General features: G+C 28.7%; 6 protein-coding genes and 1 long non-coding RNA gene across 14 annotated transcripts; 3 read left to right on the top strand and 4 right to left on the bottom strand.

Annotated features, from left to right (window-relative positions):
• The first annotated feature begins 5 nt into the window (after nucleotides 1-5).
• scf (Calumenin B scf) lies at nucleotides 6-1,431 on the top strand. Its single transcript, XM_027342340.2, has one exon. The coding sequence runs from the start codon at nucleotides 142-144 to the stop codon at nucleotides 1,189-1,191; it is 1,050 nt and encodes a 349-aa protein (XP_027198141.1). The 5' UTR covers nucleotides 6-141; the 3' UTR covers nucleotides 1,192-1,431.
• On the bottom strand, nucleotides 1,323-2,543 carry LOC113792432 (myotrophin-like). Of its 4 annotated transcripts, none has more exons than XM_027342318.2 (4): nucleotides 2,313-2,543; nucleotides 2,141-2,254; nucleotides 1,956-2,069; nucleotides 1,323-1,877 (listed from the first exon to the last, which is right to left on the bottom strand). In XM_027342318.2, exons 2-4 carry the CDS (start codon nucleotides 2,222-2,224, stop codon nucleotides 1,698-1,700), a joined length of 378 nt encoding a protein of 125 aa, XP_027198119.1. In that variant the 5' UTR covers nucleotides 2,225-2,254; nucleotides 2,313-2,543; the 3' UTR covers nucleotides 1,323-1,697. The 4 variants fall into 4 exon arrangements, with proteins under 4 accessions (XP_027198119.1, XP_027198121.1, XP_027198120.1 ...); XM_027342320.2 differs by having other exon boundaries at nucleotides 1,956-2,066; XM_027342319.2 differs by having other exon boundaries at nucleotides 2,141-2,232.
• An 81-nt stretch (nucleotides 2,544-2,624) lies between these two features.
• Nucleotides 2,625-4,928, top strand: LOC113792431 (kinetochore protein NDC80 homolog). The gene has a single exon (XM_027342317.2). The coding sequence runs from the start codon at nucleotides 2,745-2,747 to the stop codon at nucleotides 4,761-4,763; it is 2,019 nt and encodes a 672-aa protein (XP_027198118.2). The 5' UTR covers nucleotides 2,625-2,744; the 3' UTR covers nucleotides 4,764-4,928.
• On the bottom strand, nucleotides 4,838-6,132 carry LOC113792463 (uncharacterized). The gene is made up of 4 exons (XM_075819721.1): nucleotides 5,982-6,132; nucleotides 5,684-5,904; nucleotides 5,412-5,627; nucleotides 4,838-5,355 (listed from the first exon to the last, which is right to left on the bottom strand). Exons 2-4 carry the CDS (start codon nucleotides 5,824-5,826, stop codon nucleotides 5,001-5,003), a joined length of 714 nt encoding a protein of 237 aa, XP_075675836.1. The 5' UTR covers nucleotides 5,827-5,904; nucleotides 5,982-6,132; the 3' UTR covers nucleotides 4,838-5,000.
• A 150-nt stretch (nucleotides 6,133-6,282) lies between these two features.
• LOC113792464 (uncharacterized) lies at nucleotides 6,283-7,091 on the bottom strand. Its single transcript, XM_027342350.2, has one exon. The coding sequence runs from the start codon at nucleotides 6,985-6,987 to the stop codon at nucleotides 6,319-6,321; it is 669 nt and encodes a 222-aa protein (XP_027198151.2). The 5' UTR covers nucleotides 6,988-7,091; the 3' UTR covers nucleotides 6,283-6,318.
• Piezo (piezo type mechanosensitive ion channel component) lies at nucleotides 7,017-20,536 on the bottom strand. Of its 5 annotated transcripts, none has more exons than XM_075819794.1 (12): nucleotides 20,400-20,536; nucleotides 17,210-17,664; nucleotides 16,406-16,800; nucleotides 15,752-16,312; nucleotides 15,355-15,486; nucleotides 11,950-15,196; nucleotides 9,465-11,130; nucleotides 9,253-9,400; nucleotides 8,973-9,190; nucleotides 8,753-8,917; nucleotides 8,459-8,688; nucleotides 7,017-8,385 (listed from the first exon to the last, which is right to left on the bottom strand). In XM_075819794.1, exons 2-12 carry the CDS (start codon nucleotides 17,442-17,444, stop codon nucleotides 7,229-7,231), a joined length of 8,154 nt encoding a protein of 2,717 aa, XP_075675909.1. In that variant the 5' UTR covers nucleotides 17,445-17,664; nucleotides 20,400-20,536; the 3' UTR covers nucleotides 7,017-7,228. The 5 variants fall into 5 exon arrangements, with proteins under 5 accessions (XP_075675909.1, XP_027198177.2, XP_075675910.1 ...); XM_027342376.2 differs by having other exon boundaries at nucleotides 17,210-17,655; nucleotides 20,400-20,525; XM_075819795.1 differs by lacking the exon at nucleotides 20,400-20,536 and adding an exon at nucleotides 18,948-19,067.
• On the top strand, nucleotides 19,185-24,027 carry LOC142644940 (uncharacterized). Its single transcript, XR_012846157.1, has 4 exons — nucleotides 19,185-19,418; nucleotides 19,476-21,350; nucleotides 21,435-22,190; nucleotides 22,290-24,027. It is a non-coding gene; the product is annotated as an uncharacterized LOC142644940 (long non-coding RNA).
• Nucleotides 24,028-24,542: the final 515 nt, after the last annotated feature.

Raw genomic sequence — 24,542 nt, 5'->3', positions numbered from 1 at the left:
TCTCATCAGAATAATTGATCATCATTTTTTTTTCTTGGTGAATTTTTTTTTTTTGAAAGGAATTAATTATGATCATCTTATGATTGATTTTAATTTCAAAATAAAATCATTATAAGAAGAAAGAAATATAAGAAGAAAAAAATGTTCAATATGCGTACATTATCGAATGTAATCTTATTGATTATAATCATATCTATTGTTTATGGTTTAGCTATACCGGATAAAAAACAACATCATCATAATTCAAATTCACGCATAATTAAAAAACAATTAAGTGATGAAGAACATTATCAAGATATTGAACATGATGATGGTTTACATGAACAACAACATAATCGAGATTTTGATCATGAAGCATTTCTTGGTTCAACGGATGAAGCAGATGAATTTGATCAATTATCACCCGAAGAAAGTCGTTCACGTTTATCAATAATTATTGATAAAATTGATACAAATCGTGATGGTAATGTAACCGAATTAGAACTGAAAAATTGGATACAACAATCACAAAAACGTTATATCTATGAAGATGTTGATCGTCAATGGCAAGTACATACTGATAATGATCAAACAATAAAAAAATTAAGTTGGGAACGATTTCGTAATAAAACATATGGATTTCTTGATGAAATTGGTGACAATCCAAAACGAACAATCGATGATATGAAAACCTATCATGATATGTTACGACGTGATGAACGTCGTTGGTCAATGGCCGATATTGATGGTGATAAAACATTGGATCGTGATGAATTTATTCTATTTTTACATCCAGAAGAATCGGAAAAAATGTATGATGTTGTTGTTGATGAAACATTAGAAGATGTTGATCGTGATGGTGATGGTAAAATTTCCGAATCTGAATATATATCAGATATGTATTCAGCTGAAGATAGTTCATCATCATCATCATCAAATATACCTGAATGGGTTCAACGTGAACGTGAACAATTTCATACATATAGAGATAAAAATGGTGATGGTTTTCTTGATCGTAATGAAATTCGTGAATGGATTGTACCAGCAAATTATGATCATGCTGATGCTGAAGCTAAACATCTTATCTATGAAGCCGATACAAATAAAGATGGTATACTTAGCCATGATGAAATTCTTGATAATTATGATGTATTTGTTGGTAGTCAAGCAACTGATTTTGGTGATGCATTAACTCGGCATGATGAATTTTGAATGAACCAACAAAAAATGAAATAGAATATCTAATCCGTCCACCTAGTCCAATTCTTCCATCAATTCGAATCAATACCAAAGGTGTATGTATGTGTGTGTGTGTGTGTGCCAATTGCATAATTCAAACAAAATTGTAAATAATAATCTTTATTCAAATGATTTTTTTAAAAAATATTTGTAAACTGAACAACAAAAAAGAAAGAAGAATATAAAATAAATTAAGCTGAATTTTTAACCAAATATTTTTGTTTGTTCAAATTATTTAGTGTTTGCGTGTATGGCCAGCAAAAGGTTTTTCAGAAAAAAAACACAAAAAAAATGGAAATATTATAGAAAAAAAAATCACAAAACAATTGATAATGAATTGCCTGATCAAAATTCTTGTGCTCATCCGAGGTTGGGTTTGATTGATTATTTTCATTTTTTGTTGTTCATTGAAATTTTAAAATATGAAACGAATCGATCAATGATGATGATGATGAATTAATTTGTTCATTCATTAAATTTCATGATGTAGTCATTAGCAAACGTTTAATTTCAACATTTTCAGCCGCATCAACATAACTTTTACCATCCGGTGTACGGCCATCAATTTTTGCACCATTCGATATAAGTAAACGACAACATTCAATATGTCCTTCCCATATAGCTGCCAATAATGCCGATATTCCATGTCTGTCTAATGACTAATGATTGACAATGGTAAACATCAAAAATAAAATGATTAATTCATTTTTGTTTAAAAAAAACAGAAATCTATTTACATTAACATTGGCACCTAATTGAATTAAATATTCAAGAATTTCTTTTTGACCATAATCAGCTGCATAATGTATTGGTCGTCGTCCATCGATCATAATGTCTATATTCGATGTCTGCTTTGTTGATTAAAAAAAAATAATAATAATTAAAAGAAATGTTTTTATTTCATAAAATCAATCAATTTTACCCCTATATGTTCGATGATTTCTTTAACCGTATCAAGATCACCATTCTTAATACTCCAAGCTAATTGCGAATCATTGGTAGCCATTATTCGTTCTATTTTTTTTTATTATTAGTTCTATCATCATCATCATCATTGTCGATTTTATAATAACAAATCATGAAATAAAACTTACTTGGATTTTTACTTAATCCTAACCAATTTGAATTTTTGATACAAAGTTTCAGTCGTAAAAAAATCTATCTATATGATTTTTTTTCAGTAAAATGAAACAAGTGGTTTTTCTATATTTTTCACAATTAAATTTAAACTAATTTCAAATATTTCGAACACCTTTGTGAAAAATTATTGAAGAAAAATGAAAGATTTTAACTCGAATATTTTTTTGTCTCACTTTTCTCTCCCCCACACACACACACAAACACCGCGATATATCGATCGATCGGCAGTTTTTCAGTTGCTCAATTTCAATGTGCACGTCTTTTATGAATTTGACAAAATATTGCCGCCTTTTATTTGAAAAACATTGTTTTTTTTTCCAACGGTTTTTTTTTTTGCTTCATTTTCGTTTTTTCATGTTTTTTCATTTGCTCTAATCAACAAAAATATGTCTTCTGCAAAGAATAATTTTAATCATTTGTTTCAATCAAAAAATCCATATGATAATCGAAGTAATATACCATCGGCCATAAAATCGGCAAGTCGTATTCCACATCGTCCAATGATTGATCATGGTGGTATTGGATTTAATGGTTTTAATTCGGTAAAGAAAAATGGTATCGGTACCAATTTATTTGGTCTTACACCGCAAACAAAACGAACATCATATATTCCAAGTAGTGTTGTATCAAGTGCACGATTATCAACGGCAAGTAGATCATCCGTTTCATCACGATATTCAACATCGAAAGATAATCGACCATTATCCGATCAAAATTATCATCGTGAATGTGCGGATAAAATTGTTGAATTTCTTAACATGAATGGTTATGAACCACAATTAACACGTCAAAATTTATTACGTTTATCATTGAGTGAAGCATCACGAATATTTCAATTTTTATTCTCATTTTTTAATGAAAACATTATTATTAAAAGTGGTGCACAAACATCGTTAAATATTGTCGTACCAAAACAAATGCAATTACTTGGCTATCCATATTCGATAAAAAATTCTGATTTAACATCATTCAGTGGTGGTCGTCAACTTGGTACTGTTCTTTCTATGTTCGAATCTCTTTTCGTTTTAGCAAGCTATTCACAAAATGTTGATGCAAATCGTTTGATTGGAAGTAATTATTTTTTCTGGTCTGAAGATGGTGAAATTATGTTCGATAATGATGATACAGTGGATATGAATAAAGTTCTACCACGTTTACATGATCTATTGCCTATGCTTGATTGGGATATTGATGAAGAAAAAGAAAATCATTTTAAATTAATTGAACAGAAAGAAAAGCATTTAAAATTATTGGCCGAAAAACTTTATGGTACACAAGAACAATCGAAAAAATTACATGATGAAATTGATGAACTTGAACTATCGAAACAAAAATTGGATCAAGAAATATCTTATCTAAGTGAATTGCCAAATGATCTACAAAAATTGGTAGATGATTTTGAAAATTGTCAAAAATATATTGAAGAAATGATTGAACATAACAAGGCAAATTTAAAGGTAAAAAATGCTTTAAACGAAGAGATCGAATCGAATAAAGATGAATTGATAAAATTAAAGGCCGAAAATAAACGATTAGAAGCGTTGGTCGATTCACAGAAACATCTTGTCATTGAATATCGATATGCAATTGAACGAAGAAAACAACTACAGGAAGAAATTGAACAAGCTGAACAGGAAAATCAGAATACAAAATCAACAATATCAGCATTAACATTGGAAATTAAACGTGAACATTCTAAATTAGAATCATTAATGCGTGATATTAGTGAAATGATTTCATTGATTTGTGTAATGTATGAAAATTCTAAAATTCATCAATTTTTATTGGATGAATCGATAAAATTTCATAAGAATAATGAATGGATAGAATTTATAGCTAAATTTGAACAATTCAAATCGAAAATTGATGAAAATTTTGATGAAACATTTGATTCATTGGAAATAATAATGATGAAAAATTTGAAAGATTTTCGTATGCATCTAATTCAACAGGAAACAACATTGAAAACACAAATATCATTAGAAGTTGCCTGTCAGAATCAAAAACAACAAAAACAATGTGATCAACAACGACAAGAATTTAAAGTTCTTGAAGAAAAATTTAAACAAATTTGGCAACAAAAAAATGATATTGAAATTGAACATCAAAATAAAATTGATGAATTGAATAAAGAAATTGAACAATTAAAAATGAAAATTAATGATGTTGAAAAATTATTTACAACAAACAAATTATCGACAAATGAATTGGATGAAAAAATTGACAATTTAGAAGAAGAGATTGTTGAGAAAAAATATCAAATCATGAATGATTATCGTGAACGTGATAAACAATTTAAACAATATGAATCAAAATTGATTATCGAGATTGAAGAACGACAAAAAAAAGTCGAACAAAACATTTGTGAACTGAAAAAAATTGTGGCCGAAATGAAAAAATTGTAATTTTTTTCTCATCTTTTTTTTCCATCCTAAATTATCTTTTTGTATTTTTGAAAAAAAAACAAATTTTACTTCTCTTTTTAAAAAAAATGTTTGATTTTTATTCAATTAAAATAAAATGATCGGACTAGAAATAAAAGTTCATTATTGGATTTGTTTTGTTGATTTTTTTTTTATAAAAAATGCATTTGATTGATTGGTTTCAATCAATTTAAGAATAATTGAATATATATTTTGGAATTATTGTTTGTTTGGTGTTGTTGTTGTTGTATCGATAAGCTGTGGAAATTGATCGGGTACCGATTGATATGGCATATTGACAACGGTTGTTGATGATGGTCCATTTGATTTTGTTTGTTGTTGTTGCGATAATTGATTTTCAGATTGTGGTTGTTGTTGTTGTTGACTATCCAGATCTTGATAACCTTGACGACCACCAATACCAAATACATCAAATTGATCATGATTAGGATTATGAATACCAGAACCGGTTGTTGCACCACCATATAATGTTTGTCGAAGCTCACGATCATTATGAATTCGTAATAAAACGAATGTTGTAAATGGACGTACCAGTATATTACAGATAAGTAAACTATTGAAGAAGAAAAAAAATCAATATTGGAATAATAACAAAATTATTATACTCACAAGATACTGAATCCAAATCCGTCACGAAAATGATTATGACTAAAATTGGTTGACATGGATATTATATCGAACAATATTGCTAATAGATTAATAATGGCAGCAATTTGTACCGGTTCAGGATTATATTTTGATTCCAATGCCCATAAAAGACATAGGAAAAATAATAGATTATATAGAAAACAAACATCGGGAAGCCAATTGACAGTTATCATTGAACTGAAATAAATTTTTTTTAAAAAATTAATTAATAAAAATCATATATATCAACTAACCATATGAACAATATAAAATGTAAAAAAAATGTTCCTTTAATCGGTGATCGTTGAAATGAATCAAATGGATCCATAATGATTGGTAAAAATATATGATTAATGCTACGTGAAAATAATGTAACCTGATTGTCAAACGCATCCATTCAAATACAAAAACACGCACATATACACGATCAATGATGAGTGAATGAAAAATTAAATAAACAAAATGATTGTAGCAGCTGAAGGGAAGAAAAAATCAAAAGTGATGATAGTTTTTACTCTTTGGAACAAAATAATCATTATTTTTTTTGCTTACCCTTCATTCATACATGACAATAAACAAATCATGGATTTTTATTGTAGGTCAATATACATATTGAAAATTATAATTATTATTATTTATGATAAAATAATAATCTCAAAATTGTGAGTAAGAAGATGAAGATAAGAAACAAAACAAACAAACCAAAAACCATTGGCTGAAAAGAATATTTATCTCAACCAGCAAATAAATATTGAAAAAAAAATGATTGCATGGAAATTTTCTAGTGGAAATTTTCCGGAAAACTTTTTTTTTTGAATTCAAAAAAAAAATCATTGAAAAAAATGCAAATCAGTTATCATTTCAAAATTTATTTATTTTTTTTATTTATTCAACAAAATTCTTCTAGAATCGATCCTAATTTTTTATATGATTCTAGTCGTTTGGTTTCATATGCAACACAATTACGAAATACTTTAGGTTCCATATAAATGTAATGTCGATTGCTACTAACACGTATTGCACAATAACCACCATTTGATAGTTCAATTTCATCTTGATGATTAAGATCAAAACATTGTGAATCAAAAAATGGTGGACAACGATCAATTTCATTCATAGTTGTATCGATCGATGTGTTTAACAATTCCGATTGAATATTACCACCGAAAAGTATACTAGTATTTCCTAATAACAATATCTTTCGACATAAATTACCAGAAACTTTTTGTATACTACGATGACAATACATTAGATCGATTTCGGTTTGACCATTTAAACGAATAGTTATTAATGTTGGATTTGTACGAACAAATCCAGTTAATGTTCGTAATGATTCTGCTTGTGCAATCGGAATATCTGAATGACCATTAACATTAGCTTTACGTATTAATGTACCACGTTCAGATATAACATAGATTGAACCTAATTCAGTACAAATAACAAAAACACATCTTCCACCATAACTAGTGCCTAATGCTGTTAATACTCCTCCACCGCTACCGCCACGATTTGGCCGATTTCGTCGTGTACCACCAACAAATGATATCACTTCATCCATAATTTAATCGTTAGCTATTAATCATAAAAAGCGATAAAAATATTTTCATTTTGTTTAATATTTATAAATCATAAAACATCATAATTGTTTAAATTTATTTTTGAAAAAATAAACACATTTTAAATTTGATTAAAAATTAATATTTACAATACATTTATTTTTGAAACAAAAAGTGACTAGTTGTGATTAATATAATTATATTTTTGTTTATTCATATTTCATTTAAAAAAAAATTTTCCATTCATTCTTGATCATTTTTTTGTTGTTGTTGATTTTGATTAGATGGTACACTAGCAATTTCTTCACTGATTTTTGTCCATTTAATCAATGTTTCAGGTGATCGATATAAAAATATTAATTTAGCATAAAGATCTTCTTCCAATTCAAATTCACGACTTTCACGTACAAGATAAATATCCAAACATAATTGTAAAACACGATCAACATTTGGCATTCGTGTATAGATTACTTTAAATGATGATTCAGAATTAAGACCACGTACCCAACGTGAAACTAAAAATACAAATGTAGTATATATACCAATTATACCATAACCAGAAAGAAAGGCTAATAAACCGATAAAAACTTTATCATTAAACACAATGACTGGAAGAAATTGACAATGTTCGGTAATCATTAAATTCTTAAGAAATGGATCAAGATAATCAGTATTTTGGCAATCATCATGAATTTCCCACCATGATGTCATTGAAGAATTATCTTCATAATCTCCTTTTTTTAGTAAAATTAATAGATTTCGAAAATTCATCGATTTATTTTTCGACATTTGTGATTGATGTAAACCATAGTTTTTCTGTGCTAATTCTGTGACAACAATAGGTTTACCTTTTTCGGGAGCACGAAGATAGTTTGGAAATATATGAGGTATGATTGCCGGACTTTGTTCTTCACTCCTTGATATCATATCGGCTAATTTAACTCGTAAATCCTTATCTTTGTGCGGATGTAATTCGATCAAATATTCATCATAAATGGACGTATCCATATCTTGTGTTTTGGTCTTTTTTCTTGTTAAAAAATAAGTTAATTTCATGTTCAATGGTGCTTGGTTTGAAAGTAATTCGTTTTGTAATATCTTTAGACTTGGTGGAGAAATTCCCCAAACAGCTGTTGAATTACCATTTAGATTAACAATATAAACATCTTGTTGATCATAGCCATTAATGAATGTTTGTGCTACAGGATCACGGTTAAAACTTGAACTAAGTTTTGACCATTTTTGATCACTTATAGGAACTAATCCACTATCGGTTACGCTCATCTTGAACAATGGTTGATAACCACCGATTTCCAACTCGAAAGTTGCACCAATAGGTGGATTAATCTCACCAACAGCACGACCAAACGCAAACAATACAAGTGGACCCCAGATTAAAGCTATATTTTTGGGAAAAAAATAGATTATCATTTCAAATATCATTAAATAAATTTTAGACAAATTTCAAATTACCAATGATGATAATCACCCAAGAACCACCAATTAGATATTTGAAAAAACGTTTCTTAGCCCGACCTCTAGGTTCCGGAAATTCTTCATCCAATCGAAGTTCACATTTACGTTGATAAAGATTGACAAAAATATCTTCCATTAATGACCATTCATCAAGAACAAGACTTGTATCTGTCCAAATCCAATCCATATACATACGAAGATCATAAACAAATGGTATGAGCATGTACCTGTGATTTTTTTAATGATAATGATCCTCAAATCATATTTTTTTTCTTTAAAAAAATTACTCACACTTTAAATAGATACCAATTAACGAAATTATATTTTTTACAAAATGTGTTACCCAATATACGTGTCGGATATCCGCTACGTATTTGAAATGCTGATAATAGAAAATAAATACATTTAAAAATGTACCATAATTTCGGTGGTAAATTTGTTTTATCCGTAAAGGCTCTGAAATTTTAAAAAAAATTATTCAATGATAAACATATAAAATATTTATACTTACTTATCGGTCATAGCGGGTAATACAAAGAATAACCACATATGTGTAAATATTACGATAAAAATCTGAAATAAAAGCTTTCCTTTGATATATTTTCGAAGATAAATAGCTCGATCAACAATAATCTGAGCAAATTGTATCAACAATGTGATTAAAAAACCAATAGGAATTTTATTCTCCTCAAGAAAACGGGCAACATCTTCACTGCCAGAATAACCACTCTGATCGAAAAAAAAATCCAATATAAAATGAAATTGATTTTCAATTAGAAAAAAAAACTTACTCCAAAAGCATAAAAACCAAAGACCAAAATGAAAAAATTGATAAAATCACAAAGAAACATTAATGCATAAACATCGTGTGTGATTCGATAAGGTGGATGAAGAACATTATGAAAAAATTTGTACACTGGACTCACATTCGCTATAAATCTGTTAAATTATTTGAATAATGATGATTTTTTTTTCTCAAGAATTAACAAATCTAAATTCTTACTTTTTACGAGTACGTGTAGGAATTTCCATTAAAAAATAAATAAAATTTATCTCATCACCTTCCGATACTTCATCATCTTCCTGTTGCATTAATTCATTTTCATATAAATGTTGTTCAGGTAATGGTGGCGGTAATGGTGCTATCATCATCATTGATGACGGATCAATCTGGTCATCACTTGAAATTTCTTGTTGTTGTTGTTGTTTTTGTTGCTCTTCAGATGGTTTTTCCTGAACCGTTTTTTGTGAAGATTTATTTTTCTTACCACTGCTGGATTTTTTCTTCGAATGTTTTGATTTTTTACCATTATTCGCCGGATTTATTTCGGGAAATTCATCATCATCTTCAATACGAGTCTGAAATAATTCAGCATTGGTCATATAGGCTTTGATTTCGGTTTCGCTTAGATCCCAAAGGCCAAGACTTTTTAACATAAAACGATGAAAAAATAGTACCAATAATAAAACCAAATCATAATTAGCATAATTATCCTTTTTTTCAATGCCCAATAAACGTGGCCACCAAAATGGTGATGGTTTTGCCAATTCAATCCATGGCCAAAAATGAAATTGAAAAACATATTTCAATACGACAACAATTTCAATATAAGTAATACAAGTAACCCAAAAGGATTTTGATGGACGCGGTACGGATAATGAACCCCAAAGAAATGTTAACATCGGTAATGGAATCGATAAAATTGATGCTGATGTAATTTGATTAATAACAATTGTTATATAACAAATAACTTCAGAACGTGATAGAATAGCATAGAATATAGCACGAAAAAAATGAATATAGATACTTGTTTCCATGTATCGTGAATCCAATGAAACATGATATAAATGTTTATTAGTATCGGTAGATGTTGCATCCAAATCACTCCAAACACGTAGAACATCGTTTGCATCACTTTTGGCAACATCTTCTAAACTTTTTTCAGTCAATTTGGATAATTTGGCCAATGTATTTTTCTTCCATATTTGATCACCAATAAAATCATATTGTATACCGTCAAGTTCTTTGATTTCAATAATTTTTTTCAAACATTTTTTCTCAACAGCTAATCGTTTTGCAACAAAACGATAATCACGTGAAACGGCATTCAGATTTGATGTTGAACTAATGAAAATACTTTCGGTAAATGTTTTGAAAAAATCAAACCAGCTACGTATCTTTTCCATATAAGTTGGTTCTTGTTGCTCATCACTTTCTAATGAATATGATTTTTCAGATTCTTGTTTTATTGTTTTCTGATGTTGTTGTTGCTGTTGATCTTCAGGAATCGGTTGATCAATATGTGCAGGAACACTACAAACTAATGATGAAAATGCCGAAAAATCGGTTGCTTGAGAATCCGGTACGGAAGTCATCGTTGTTGGACGTGATGAATCAGGATTACGTTTGATTCGTTCGACTGATATAATTGGTGAATCATGACTTGATTCACCAATATCGGTAATTTCATCTGAAACAAATGGAGCTTCGGATGTATCTTCACCTTTAAATATTTTCGAACAAAATGCAGTGAATCCTTTTGATCTGGCAATATTACGTATTTCATCACCTTCTGGATCCGGTATTAATGATTCTCTTGTTTTATAATTAAGGTCACAAACTTCAGTATCACCATCTTCGAACATGTAATAACCACCGGATTTGACAGCTGAAAAGAAAAAAAAATTATCAAATTATTACTATCTGTAATTATCTTAAATGATTGATTGATATATAACAAAATAAATAAATAAATTCATTCCCAAAATCAATCAATCCAAAAAAAAGCCTAGCGAGCAAACCAAAAATTTGATAACGGAAAAAACATGCAATCAAAAAAACAAAAACAAATCATGATAAAAACAAACAAATTTCATCCAGCAGTATCATTCAACCAACAAATTTAAATAACAAATTCACTTTACATGAGGCATGAGACAATCGTCGTGTATGGATCGGTGCACGTATGGATGTCGATGAAATCGAAGTACGACGATGAACCGATTGAGGTATAATTCGTGTTGTTGGTGGTGATTCACGTATTCTACTTGATGATGTTTGAGCTATTGATGGTGGTTTTTCTTTGGTCATACGGGCAGCAGAAGCAGCCATATTAATACCATGATAGCGTCGATCTCGATCGGCTATCGATTGTTGACCAGAACAAAAACTAAACGAAGCAAACGTATTCGATGATGATGATGCATCGATCGGTCGTATTGGCCAAACATTATACACTTCAAAATAACCAGGTTGAAGTGATGTTGCCGATTGTGGTGATGTAATTGTTGGAATACTTGGTGTTGGTGAATAAACCGTTGGTAATGTTTGTGAAAAAAAATCATCGGTTTCCGATGTTTGTGATAATGTTTCATCGCCGTCAACATAAGGCGATATATCATAATTATATTCATCTTATCGATCAAACAAACAAACAAACAAATGGAAATACATTTTTTTAAAAAAATGATAATATTAAATGACTCACCTTGTTTATGATATTTAATGCTACGAGCTTGATTGGCAAACATTCGTTGCTGTGCTTCTTTGATTCGATCCATTTTTTGTTTAATTTTTTCCATTACTTCACGTTCGGCAATTTCTTGTTCAGCTACTTCTTGTGCTTGAATTTCATGTATTAATTCAGCACCACGTGCTGCTAAAAATTGTTGTGCTTTTGTTTCACGAATAAGATATTTAAAATAATGACTACAAAATATACGTTTCTGTATGAGAAGAAATGTAAAACAAATTCCATCCCAAAGTAGACCAGAATCAGTTGATGGACATTTATCGAAAAGTTCTTTGGTTGCTGGATCAAACCAATTAATATCTCTTTGATGATAACTTAATCCCATTAATTGTACAGCCCAACACATATTATTTCGTAATAATGTTAAAACGAAAACTTGTAAAATTGATTTAAGTAACATGGCCAAACATGTATAACCAATGATTGTTTTCCATGATTTAAAAATCATTTTCATTGGTTTCAGATAGAATTCATTACCATTCCATAGAAAAATAAAACTACCTAAAACATAACCAAGGCCGAATAAATTGATACGTGTTGTTCCAGCCAAAAATAGAACGGCCAATGTAATCCAAAAGAAACAGAACAAAAAATACGATTTAAATGAATCAAACAATGATGTACCAAATGAAAAGCAATCGAATACATTTGGTGGTGTTTGTTCTTTATAAGCTTCTAAATTTGATCCACCATATTGGCTTAATTTTGATTCCAAACGAAAATAAAGAAGTTGTCGACATAGACAAAAAAATAGTAGAAAATCTAGATAGAGTTTTTGTTTGGGTAATTGATGTTTGAAATCGGGTAAAAAATACCAATCAAGATCAGCTTGTGGTAAATGGTGCCATGGATAAAGCCAACATAAACCGGGTGCCATACCTAAACACATCAGATATTGATAAGGTAATACGATGGCCATAAATCCAACTAAATATGACCAAAAACGTTGACATTCTACACGATTGAATAATACAAATGCAATAAGAAGTAAACAATAAAGTACACTGAATATATCGCCATGATTGCCAGTCGTTATTGTCATCAATATAAGACAAATTTCAACGCCAAATTTATAGAATCCAAAGTTGAGTAAAAATTTAAAAAAACTGGCAAAATCTTTATCGGCCATTGGTCGATCAACATCTGGAAATATAACACCTTCGAATAATGGACGATCACCATAATCTTGACTACGATATAAATATTGTCTTAAAATGATTACCCGACGAAATACTAATATGATAATTAATGCAATATATTCACAAATATAAGTAAAAATATCATCAGTTTTGAGGAATCCAATATAAGCTCGATTATCCACTAGAATCATTTTCATATCTACTTTACAATTTGTATACCAATCGATTCGTTGGGCAATTTCCAATTGAAATAACATTTTCAATAAAACCAATATTCCAGCCCATATGGCAAACATGCAACAAATTGTCTTTTCAAATCGGCTGAAGATCATCAAGACGATAGTGAGAAAAACAAAAATAACATTCATGACAGAAATATCTTGAATGGCAATGATTACGGTACATAGCAAGACAGCTTTCATAATATGTACTTCAAGAAAACGCCAAAATACAATCATCCATTGATCGATAAGTTGACGTAGATGACGAATACATTTTGAAAATATTTCTTGAACTTCTTGCGCAAATGTTGGTTTCGATGTCAATAAACTTAATTTTGAATCACTTTTGGCCATTGATGGTGAATAATTTCGCATCATTGTTGGTCTAATATTATTATTACGTTTTGAGATAACCGTTTGTACGGAAATTTCCGATTGACTTGGTTGACTTTTTAGATCTGTATTAGTAGCTGTTGATGCTCGATTATTTTCATTAATCAATGATGGATTTAATGATACATTTGATTGGCCAGATTCTAAACGTAAATCAAGTGCAACAGAATTATTACGACTAGATGCCATTGCTAATCGATTAAGTATTTCATCAATATTGCTAAATTCAAGAAAATCTTTATGAACAAAATGTACTTGAATAATAGTAATGATAATAAAAAATGTTGGCGTTAAAAGTTCTTTGAATAATACAAAAGCATCATTATCGTAAACAACTAGACCCAGATCTTCCTGAAGTTCTTTATCAATATGTAGATAATGTTCCCAATATTCGGGAAAATTATTAAATTGATATGTATAGATGGCAATCAAAATAATCATCGAATAAAGAATGACAATCAACCAGAATGGATAGATAAATTTACGCCACCATTTCAATGAAATTAACAATAATAATGTAAATATAAGAAATAAAAACATATAAACAATACGATAGATGACTACTTTTGAACCGCTTAATGACATAACCATAAGCATAATGGCTACTATCCATATCCAATATTTGATCAATATTTCATTGAAACATTTCATCATTGAATTAAAAATTTCACTTTGTGATGCCAAACCTTGTTGTGTTTCAAGTTGCTGTTGTTGTTGTTGTTGATGTGTCTCATCCGGTGTCGGTGCCATTGTGTTAGCACGAGGACCAAGATTAAATAATGGTGATAATATACCTGGTGATGTGTCACTAGTTATTGGATCTTTAAGACTTTCAGTGTATTGACGAAGTGTAACCCAAAAAAACAATGTATAAAATATTTTCGTAAACAATGGTTGATAAGAAAATTCACCATATTTTTTAAAACCAATTTCACTGATACTAATCGAACCAATTGTTACTGGTAATTCATCATCGTTAAGATTTAAACTAAAAATATATTGACCAATAACCAAAGCAATTGCATAGAAAACTAAAAATGGTGATGAACTTAAACAAGTTTGTCGAGAATTCGGTGTCATCCATATGACACAGGATAATAATAATAAAACAAATGAAAGCCATGAATGATATGTTATTGACCAGGTCATCATTACGATTAATGTTATAACATAACTAGCACGTTTAACCAAGCTGACCAGTTCAAAATTGAATAATGAAAATTTATTCGATTGATCACGACATTGTTTTCCACTATTAAATATATTTGATGATGTTGGAATTGGTATTGGTGATGGTGGTAATGATGTGGACATTTGTTGTGAATGTAAATTCATTGATGATTCATCATTTAAATGAGAAATACGTGATAATGTTTGTGGTTCGATCATTGAATCGGCTCTACCACGTACCGAATGATAGGTTCGATTTAATCGATTCATACGTAATAACTGTTATTTTGGGGGGAAAATGATTACGGAAAAAAAAGGAAAGAAAAGATGTAATTAAAAATTAAAAATGAATCCAAAATCAATAATTTAAAAAAAAAAAAAAATAGTGATAGTGCAAATAATAAAAAAAATAATCTATGTGCTATGTGTAAACATACGGGTGTATGATCATTGCTTCTAATATCAAATGCATAATTCATGTGTATTGATTCTGTCAACAACATTGGTCTTCGTTCATCATCTTCCATATAAACGATTGGTATTTTTCCATCATTTGTTCTGGCTAATTGCTGTAATGAATTATTTACATTTTTTTCATCATTAATTGATCAATCAATCAATATCATAATAATTTTTTTTTTTTTTGTTAACATAAAATTAGACAGATAATGATAAAAAAAGTTTCGAGAATCAAAGACAAGATATGAAGCAATGTGTTACAAAAAGTATGCACATAGAAAAAAAGACAGGAAAATAAAACTAAAACTAACATAAACAAACAAACAAACACACACTTAAATACATAGAATAAATTTTCAACCAAAGATCACTTACCTGTGATAATTTTTTATCGATCAATACAGTTCGTATCAATTTAATGGATACAAAATATAATGTGAGCAATACAAGCGGATGTAAAAATCTTACAAAATGATATTCATGAAGATTAAAATCTCGTATATTATAACAGGTATTGTTTGTATATTCAACCAAACCGAACAAACGAGCATTAATATTATCCGGTGGAAGTAATGGACGAAACATTAAAAATTGATAGAAAAATATTATGGAAAAATGTAGACCAACAAAAATGGCGATAAATATACGAAAATAATGATAACCAGTACCGAATGGACGATCCAAAGCAAACCATGATCCAATAAATAAAAAATAAAGAAAATATATGGCTGATGTTAATGATGGTTCCAGAATAGCCGATGCACATAATGAAACAAAGAATATAAATTCACAAATATAATAGCTAAGACGTTCAGCTTTTTCTCTTTTTAATCGTCGTTTATTTGGTATTATTGTTTGTCTATCGGTAAAACGTCTACCACTTAATTCGGCAACATAACTAACATCGGTAAATCGTCGTTCATGTAATCGACCATCCTATTGAATATAGAATTTTGAAATAATTTTTAATTAACAAACAATTCAACAACAAAAAACAAAACAAAACATTCAATAATTACAAATGCTTACATTTTCACCTAATGATGATAATTTAGAATGATAGGTACGAACAGAAAAAGCTAATACTAAACATGTTACTAATAGTACAATAAAATCCATACAACATAATCGAATAATATTAAAAAATGATACATCATTATAACGATGAAAACCGATTAGATTCAATATTTTTCCAGTATATGTACAATAATCAATAGATGTTTGATAATTAAATGCGGATAAAAAAACAATTTGTGTAATAATATGTGCAGAATTTGCTATAGAACTTATACCGATAATAATTTTCATATAATAACCATTAACACCATTGATAACATTTTCAGCTGTTGGACTAGGTAATATTGGTGCCAATAACAAAAGTATTAGATAGATTGCTGATAAAAGATTTTGTCGAAATAAAACAGCTTTTTCATTGTAGAAAAAAGAAAGAAAACATTGAACAAAAAAAACTAATTAATCAATCATTCAATCAATTATAATGTTCAAGAGTATATTTTTAATGTAAACATTAGTTGTTGTTTTTTTTCATTCATCATATTCTGGCAACAAATAGATGAATGAATCACTTTTTTGGAGGAAAAATAAATCATCATAAAACACACACACACACATATGTTAAAACGAAAAACATTCAACAAACAAACCATAGAATCGCGTTTGATTGATTCGATTTGTTTGTTTGTTTGTTTAAGTTGTTAATTTTCTGTCATAATTTTTTCGCTTCAATTTTTTTTTTTTGATTTATAGCGAATAAAGCGATTTTTCTTCCAAAATTTGTTTTCAATATTCTAATAATAATAATCAAAAACTTACCTGTAGCCAATGTAAATGGTATAAGAATTCTTTGTAAAAGATGACATAATGTAAGACTTAGATCAATTGTTGTTGTTGTTGTATTTGTATTTGTATTTGTTATTATTGTTGTACTGGCTTGACTTGATGTTTTTGGTCGATTTAATTGTGATTGTTGTTGTTGTTGTTGTAAGTTTGTAGTGCTGGTGGTGGATGTTGTTTTATTAGGAATCACTGTTAATTGTGATCTATCCATCGTTTGGTTCTTTCTTTTTGTTGTTGTCGGTTGGATTCAATAAATAAATGAAAACGTTTTTTTTTGAATCAATCAATCAATTAGAAATCAAGTTTCTTCTTTTTCGTTAACAATGAATATTTCATCAACCAAAAGATTATGATACGAATTTCTGGTTCGAACAAATATTGCCATCAGTGTTTGTTGTAGGTGTTGTTTTTGTTGATCATTCCTATAACCACTTAAAGCAAATGATATTTTTAAAAATTAAACAATGAATTTTTTGTTTGTTTTTTACAGATTAAAATCAAAAAAATGGCAATGAGTTTTTACCATTCTGCAAAAGAAGAAAAAACAAGTGTTGAAAATCACATTAACGCCTTTCTTGTTCATTGATACAACATACAAACACACAAATTAAACACATCTGTTTTGATTTTTTGGTTTGTTGATAATGTTTTGTACCAGAAACAAAAAATTTATAACGTAAAAAAACATCGACGATTTTTTTTTGTTGCTTTTCGGATGAATTGGATTGTTTATTTTGTTTTCTGATCAAGAAGTAAAATTGAAATCAATTGATCAATGATTCTATGGCGTCTGTCTTTGCTGTTTGTTTGTTTTACATCATCAATGTTAGTGGAACAAGTGGTAAAAATTGACATGAAAGAATCAATCAAATTTCGATTGATCAATCGATCAATTGTTTCCTGATCAAAAGATTATTTTTTTTCCACATTCTTGTTTTAAAGTGAAAAAAATATACAAATAAACAAAATGTTTGAACAAAAAAAACAACAACACTAAAGAAAATAAACAAAATTTCAAATTCTTGAAATATTTTTTTTTCATTTTTAAAAATCAGAAAATTTTTTTCAAGAATCGAATTGAGCATCAGAAAAATTAAAAAAAAAAGATTCGAAATTCATGACGCTATTTACACAGAAAAAGGCTAGTTAGAATCACAGATCTCTCTTACCTTTGGAAAAATTGATGATGATGATTTAATCGCTAAAATTGTCTCATTCAAAATGACATGGAAAAACATTCTGAACAGAATATTTCTACCATTTTTTTTTTTTGCTTCTGTGAAAATATTCAATCGATTTAACACGCGATGGTCAACACCCAAACACACCTACATCATAACATAAACATTATCGTCGTTCATTGACTTTTGATTGAAACAAACAACAGAAGAAAAATTCGATGATTATTCGATGAAACAAGAATGTGTATGCATGACAGAAAACAAACAACAACGACGATAACAACGAAAAAATGGATCGATTCATCCGGTTTGATTCTTATTTTTTCATTCATTCATTATGTATATAGAGAGTGAATTCTGTTCATTCGAATGATCATAGATTGATTTACCTAAAGGAATGATGACATGATATACAAAATGGAACAAGTGACATAAACATTGCATAATGACGACAACGAGATGGAAAATGGTAAAGAAATGAAAAAAAAGAAAGCAAGAGAGTGAAGCAGGAAATTGCGTGGAAAATAAATTACCTGTTTGTAAATGAAGCATAATTGTTGTTGTTGTTGTTGTTGTTTCATTGAGAAAAGAAAATGCAAAGATTTATTCAAAGTTCGATTAGTTGTTTTTTGTTTTTGTTTGAAACAAAAAAACAAAACCAAAAAAACGAATTCAAATGAAATTTGTTCGAGAAAAACAAAAACAGAAAAAAATGGGATAAACAACTGGTCGAACTTTTTTAATTAACAATAGGTTGAAATAGTCGTCAATATTGAAATGGAATTCTGATTCTTTCTTTTTATCATTTTCGACGATTTTAATTTGGAAATTAACAACCAAAATTGGGTTATTTAAAACAAAAAAAGAAAGAAGATGAAGAAACGGATTGACAAATTATTCTTGAAAAGAATTTGTTCTGATTTTAGCGTTTTTTGTTTATCATCAAGAAAAAAATTCTTTTCGAAATGAATTTCCAGTAATGGAATTGCTTTATAAAATGAATGGTAAGTGTTTGTTTGTTTGTGTTTGTTCGAGATTTTCATTAATTATTGACATATAAGTAATTTTAGAGCATCATAGCAAGCATCATTTGGTTCTTGATTTGATATTTTTTGTTTTCGGGTGACAATTATAACAACATTGTGGTGGTTAATTTCATCGCTTTCAATGTATTATTCGACAATAACAACAACAACATGAAAAAAATTGTCACGACCACCAGACATGATAAAATCACTCGTATTTTTAATCATCCATTCTTCATCAGATTTACTTACATACACTGAAAGACGAGCAGAAGAAAAAATGAAAAATATTTATAGAAAGTCAAACGAATACAAGACCGAAAACAATCAAACTAAACTATGGTGGGGAGATGAATGAATAAGTAGAATCAAATTTCGAAAAAGATGAAGAGAAACAGAAAACAAACAAAATGATGTCATCAGAAATTCTTGTGTGAAAAAAAACAACAACAAACGATATAAGTAAATAATGTTGATAAAAGGTCATTGTATTTATCACTTATTCAACGAAAGAAACAAAAAAAAATCAATCTCAATAGATCGATTGTGAAAAATGGATGATGTTTTTTGATCTATAAATTGATTACAGCAACAACAATAAATCATTTATGGAAAAAACAAAACAATATTAGATACAACAGTGTTAAATGGCAAACAAAATGGCTTTAGAAAACACCGTTATACAGAAAAAAATATTGCCAACGACAACCAAAAAAAACATGATATGGCCATCAACAAAGGAAAAAGAAGAAGAAGAAAAGAAATCATAAATCAATCAATCAACCGGACAGATTAAGACGTTATTTTTGTTGTTGTTGTTGTTGCTGTTTTAAAATGTCAATAACAATTTTTGCTTTGCAATGAAACTAGATCATCTCCATAAGCAAAATTAAGCAAAGCAAAGAAAACAAATGGAAAATTTCTATCGAAAAATGATTGTTAAAGCAAACACATTCTTACCTTTTTCATCCGATTATAATAGTTAATCTGGATTGGATCGATGCATTCGATTACACTGATGATGATGATGAAATTTCAACCATAAATTAGTAATTTGAGTTTGTTTAATTGCAAAAATTAATCATCTTTTTTGTTTTCATTTTGACCAGAAAACCAAAAACAACAACAAGAGTTTTTTGCTATCTCCAGCTAAATGATTAGGGAAAAAACAAAAACAAGCAGCAACATTTTCAACTGTTGTTGACGATGATGATGATGATGATGATAATGATGTTTTATTGTTATCAATCATTCCTCTACATTTTAATGATAATCACATAAGCATCGTACAAAAAAAAACTTTCCTTCTATTTTTTCTGTTGACAAAATCCATTATCATCATTGGCAAAAATTATAAAAATTTTTCAAATCAGTCAATCATTTTTCAATCATAAAAATGAAGCGATTATCAAAACTGTTGGTAATATTGCAACCACCAAAAAAAATGAAAAGTCATATTTTTCCATTCATTCTTTTTCCATCAAACAAACAAACAAAAATCTAATATCGTTGGTGGATGTCGTAATTTTTTATTTGTGATTTTTAAAGAAATCCATGACTACCGTTTTGCTGCGACTGATGGGTGGTTGATGCCATTAAAATGATCATTATTGTTTTTTTGATTTTCGAATCATGGTCGGTTGTATTCATCAAAAAATCAAAATCAACCATACAATCATTCAATATCATGGCCATGATGTATATGTATTTTGGTGGTGGTGGTGGTGGTAAAAGTATTAGCAGTGATTCAATATCATTCTTTTATTGTTTTGATTCTTCTTCTTCATTGAGAAAGGAATTGGATGGATTTGATTAGGATTCGATGGATTTTGTCTGCAATGGATTTAAATCGATAGAATGTGCGCAGCATTTTTTGTTTTCTGTTTTTACTAAATTCATGCCGTAGTCAATGTAACAAAGATTTTCACACTTTCAGTTGACAGATATTTAAATTATTTGAAAAACTTTTTTTTTTTTGATTTCATTGGCAAATAGGAAAACAAAACAAAAAAAATTTGGGTGGATTTTTATCCAAAACGAGGAATTCAAAACAAAGATATGGGCCATTTAGCAATTTTTCTGGATTTGTCTGGCCATGCATGCAAGGACGAAAATTATTTTCAAAAAAAAAATTTTACTTTTTTATTCACCAGAATTCGCTGTAATTAATCAAAAAAATTACACAAAAATTACAAAATTACCCAACAGGTTTTTTTTTTTTGCAAAGATTTTAGAAAAAAATCCAATTGTTTGCCTGATCAACAACAGATGGCGTACTATTGTTGTTACATTTTTTATTTTTTTTAGATTTTTTATTTTCCTTGTTGTTCGACACATTAAAATCCGTTAATTTTGTTCGAAAATGTTTGATAGCCATTTCTCGTATTCTAACTTCAATCAATGTATCACGTATTTGTTGTAAACATTTTGTTTGATAATTATTATCATCATCATTATTATCAGTAACATCATTATTATATTCAATAAATTCTTTTGTTGTTAATTGTAAAATATTTTTAATTTCAATCAACATAAATCGACGGCGAAGTGCAACTATCATTGATACTTTTGTTGTTGTTGGTGGTGGATGAATCAGAATTGTATTGAACGAACGAAAAAAAAAAAGAAATCAATGATCAATCAATCAATAAATCTTACAAAAATAATGATGATAATTTACCAAATATCGTTAAAACTCCAATAAAAACCGTCCAACCAACTAATCGTGAATCTAACATGGTTTCTTCTGACGTAAGAAAAATCGAATGTTTTTCCATTTTTCATTATGTTTTTTTTCTTGATTCGAAATAATTTAATTTAATTCTTTTTTCTTTTTCCCCATTATATCAGTGAATCAAAGTCTAATTATTGGATAACGTTACGTACGAATCAAAAAAAAAAATCAAGAAAGAAAATGAAGAAAAATTCATTGATTTTAGAAAAATTTCATCATTTCATTCCCCCATCAAAAAAAAATTATCAAATGAACCTTTATCAATATCGAAAGAGATTGATAATTTCCAAGTACATTGATTCGAATTTAGAATATCACATTACTTTTACCAACCAAAAAAAATGCTTGACTACAAGAAAGCCAAAACAAAAATCCGGAGAATCGTACTATGCGTTTAATCAAGAGAAAAAATATCGATAATAATATCGACCAATCATTCAATGAATTTATTGCCACGAATCATCAAATCGAAAACGAAACAAAATTTCCATTTTTGGTGTATGCAACATCAAACAAAAATATAACATCTTTTGATAAATATCAAAAATTCAAATTTGTTTTCATCGGTTTTTTCACACACACACATACATTTATCCGGATGTATGTAAATCATCATCATCATCAATATTGGATACATTTGGATACATTTGTTTGAAGAAGAAGAAGAAAAAGAAAAAAAAACAGAAAAATTCCCATATAAACATTATTTTCGATAATCATCATAATCATAATCATAATCAAGATGTACATTTTCACTACCATGACATAGATATCATCAACAAAAAAAATGAAATGTCTATGATGTGTGTATATGATTGTCAATCAAACAAATTCAACATCCGACAATATGATGAATATTGGAAAAATGGGTCAACTTTTTTGTGTGTGTGTTCGATTTGAATGACAAGAAATGAATCAGAATGCTTACACACACAGCAAACCAGTGGTTGAAACTAATTAACATTCTTTCTATCGATCGATTAAATAATAAAAAGGGAAAATGAATGAATGAATGATGTTCATCGATTATCGATCAAAATTTGGGAAACAATTGACAAGAAAAACCCATGGCATCAAGGCGATATAGAGAGAAAAAAAACATCATTAACATCTTGATGATGATGATAATGATAAAAAATCGATTGTTAAAATAGATTGTTAATAACCTTTAATGACCTTTTTTTTGCATTTCTTTTCAATGGAAAATATTACTATAGATTAACAGATGTTCATTTTTCCATTTATACCGTTTAATATACACACTAATCACACCTTGAATGCGAATAATCAAGCGAATCATCATCATCGTTGTTTTCTGCTTTCAGAAAAAAAAACAACATCCAATTTCAATTTCAATATGATTTGTATCAAAAATATGGTTATGTAATTCTTTGATCATCATCAGAGAGAGAGAGAGAGAGCAAGATAATAACAATTTCCGCGAATATTCAATGAAAATTGTGTGTGTGTGTAATTAATTAATTTCTCGCCAATCAGAATTGTTCAATGTGAAGAGAAGCATCAATTGTTTGAAACAAAAAAAACCTAATCAACAACAACAACAGATTGCATTCGATAATTTAGAAATGAAAAAAAAAATTGATTCTTGCCTTGTTTTAATTGATTCTCATTGATTTTTTTTTTTGCACATCTATCATTCTCACATAAACACACACACACACACACACACACATCTCCGTCGATATGGTCACGATTTTGTTTAATATCAATTTTTTTCGTTTATTTCCATCTATTTCGAACATCATTATGGTACCAAACAATCGACCAAACAGAAACAGATTTCAATCATTACAGAATTATTAAAATGAATCATCCATTTCGTAACATTTCGAATATTGAATAATGTCAATTCGTTTGGATATCAGTATCAATTTTTTTTTGTTGAAAATTTCCATTTGATTAAACAAATCCTTTAATCATTTTTTTGTTGAATGTAAACATATTTTTTGCATTTGTTTAACAATCAAATTTGAATATCCTTTTCTTTCTCTGCGTTTCTTTCTCTTTGCGTTTCAGTGTTGATTATTATTTCAAGTGTGTTTTGCTGATGTTCAAATGTTTTAGTTTTGTTGTTGCTTGGTTGTTATCATTTTCATTAATAAATCCTATTTTATTCATCCTAATCATCATCCTTTTATAATCAATATATAAACATTCACACAAGTTTAAAGTGCAAACAAAACTCTATTGAGTAAAAATAGCCAAAAAAAAGGAAAGGAAATCCTGAAGGAAACAGAGAAATACCAAACCATTATCACCACTATTGAATTGAAATTGAATTGAAGAACTACTGCGAACCACAAACACAGCCTAATCAAGACAATCAAATTTCCAAACATTGTGAAATC

The sequence above is a fragment of the Dermatophagoides pteronyssinus genome, unplaced genomic scaffold (genome assembly GCF_027571235.1).
Source record: "Dermatophagoides pteronyssinus isolate colony J.1.1.1.1 unplaced genomic scaffold, Derpt_VIB-CSIC_2022.12 sq0004, whole genome shotgun sequence".
Lineage (NCBI taxonomy): Eukaryota > Metazoa > Arthropoda > Arachnida > Sarcoptiformes > Pyroglyphidae > Dermatophagoides > Dermatophagoides pteronyssinus.
This window is presented reverse-complemented; position numbering and strand designations above follow the sequence as displayed.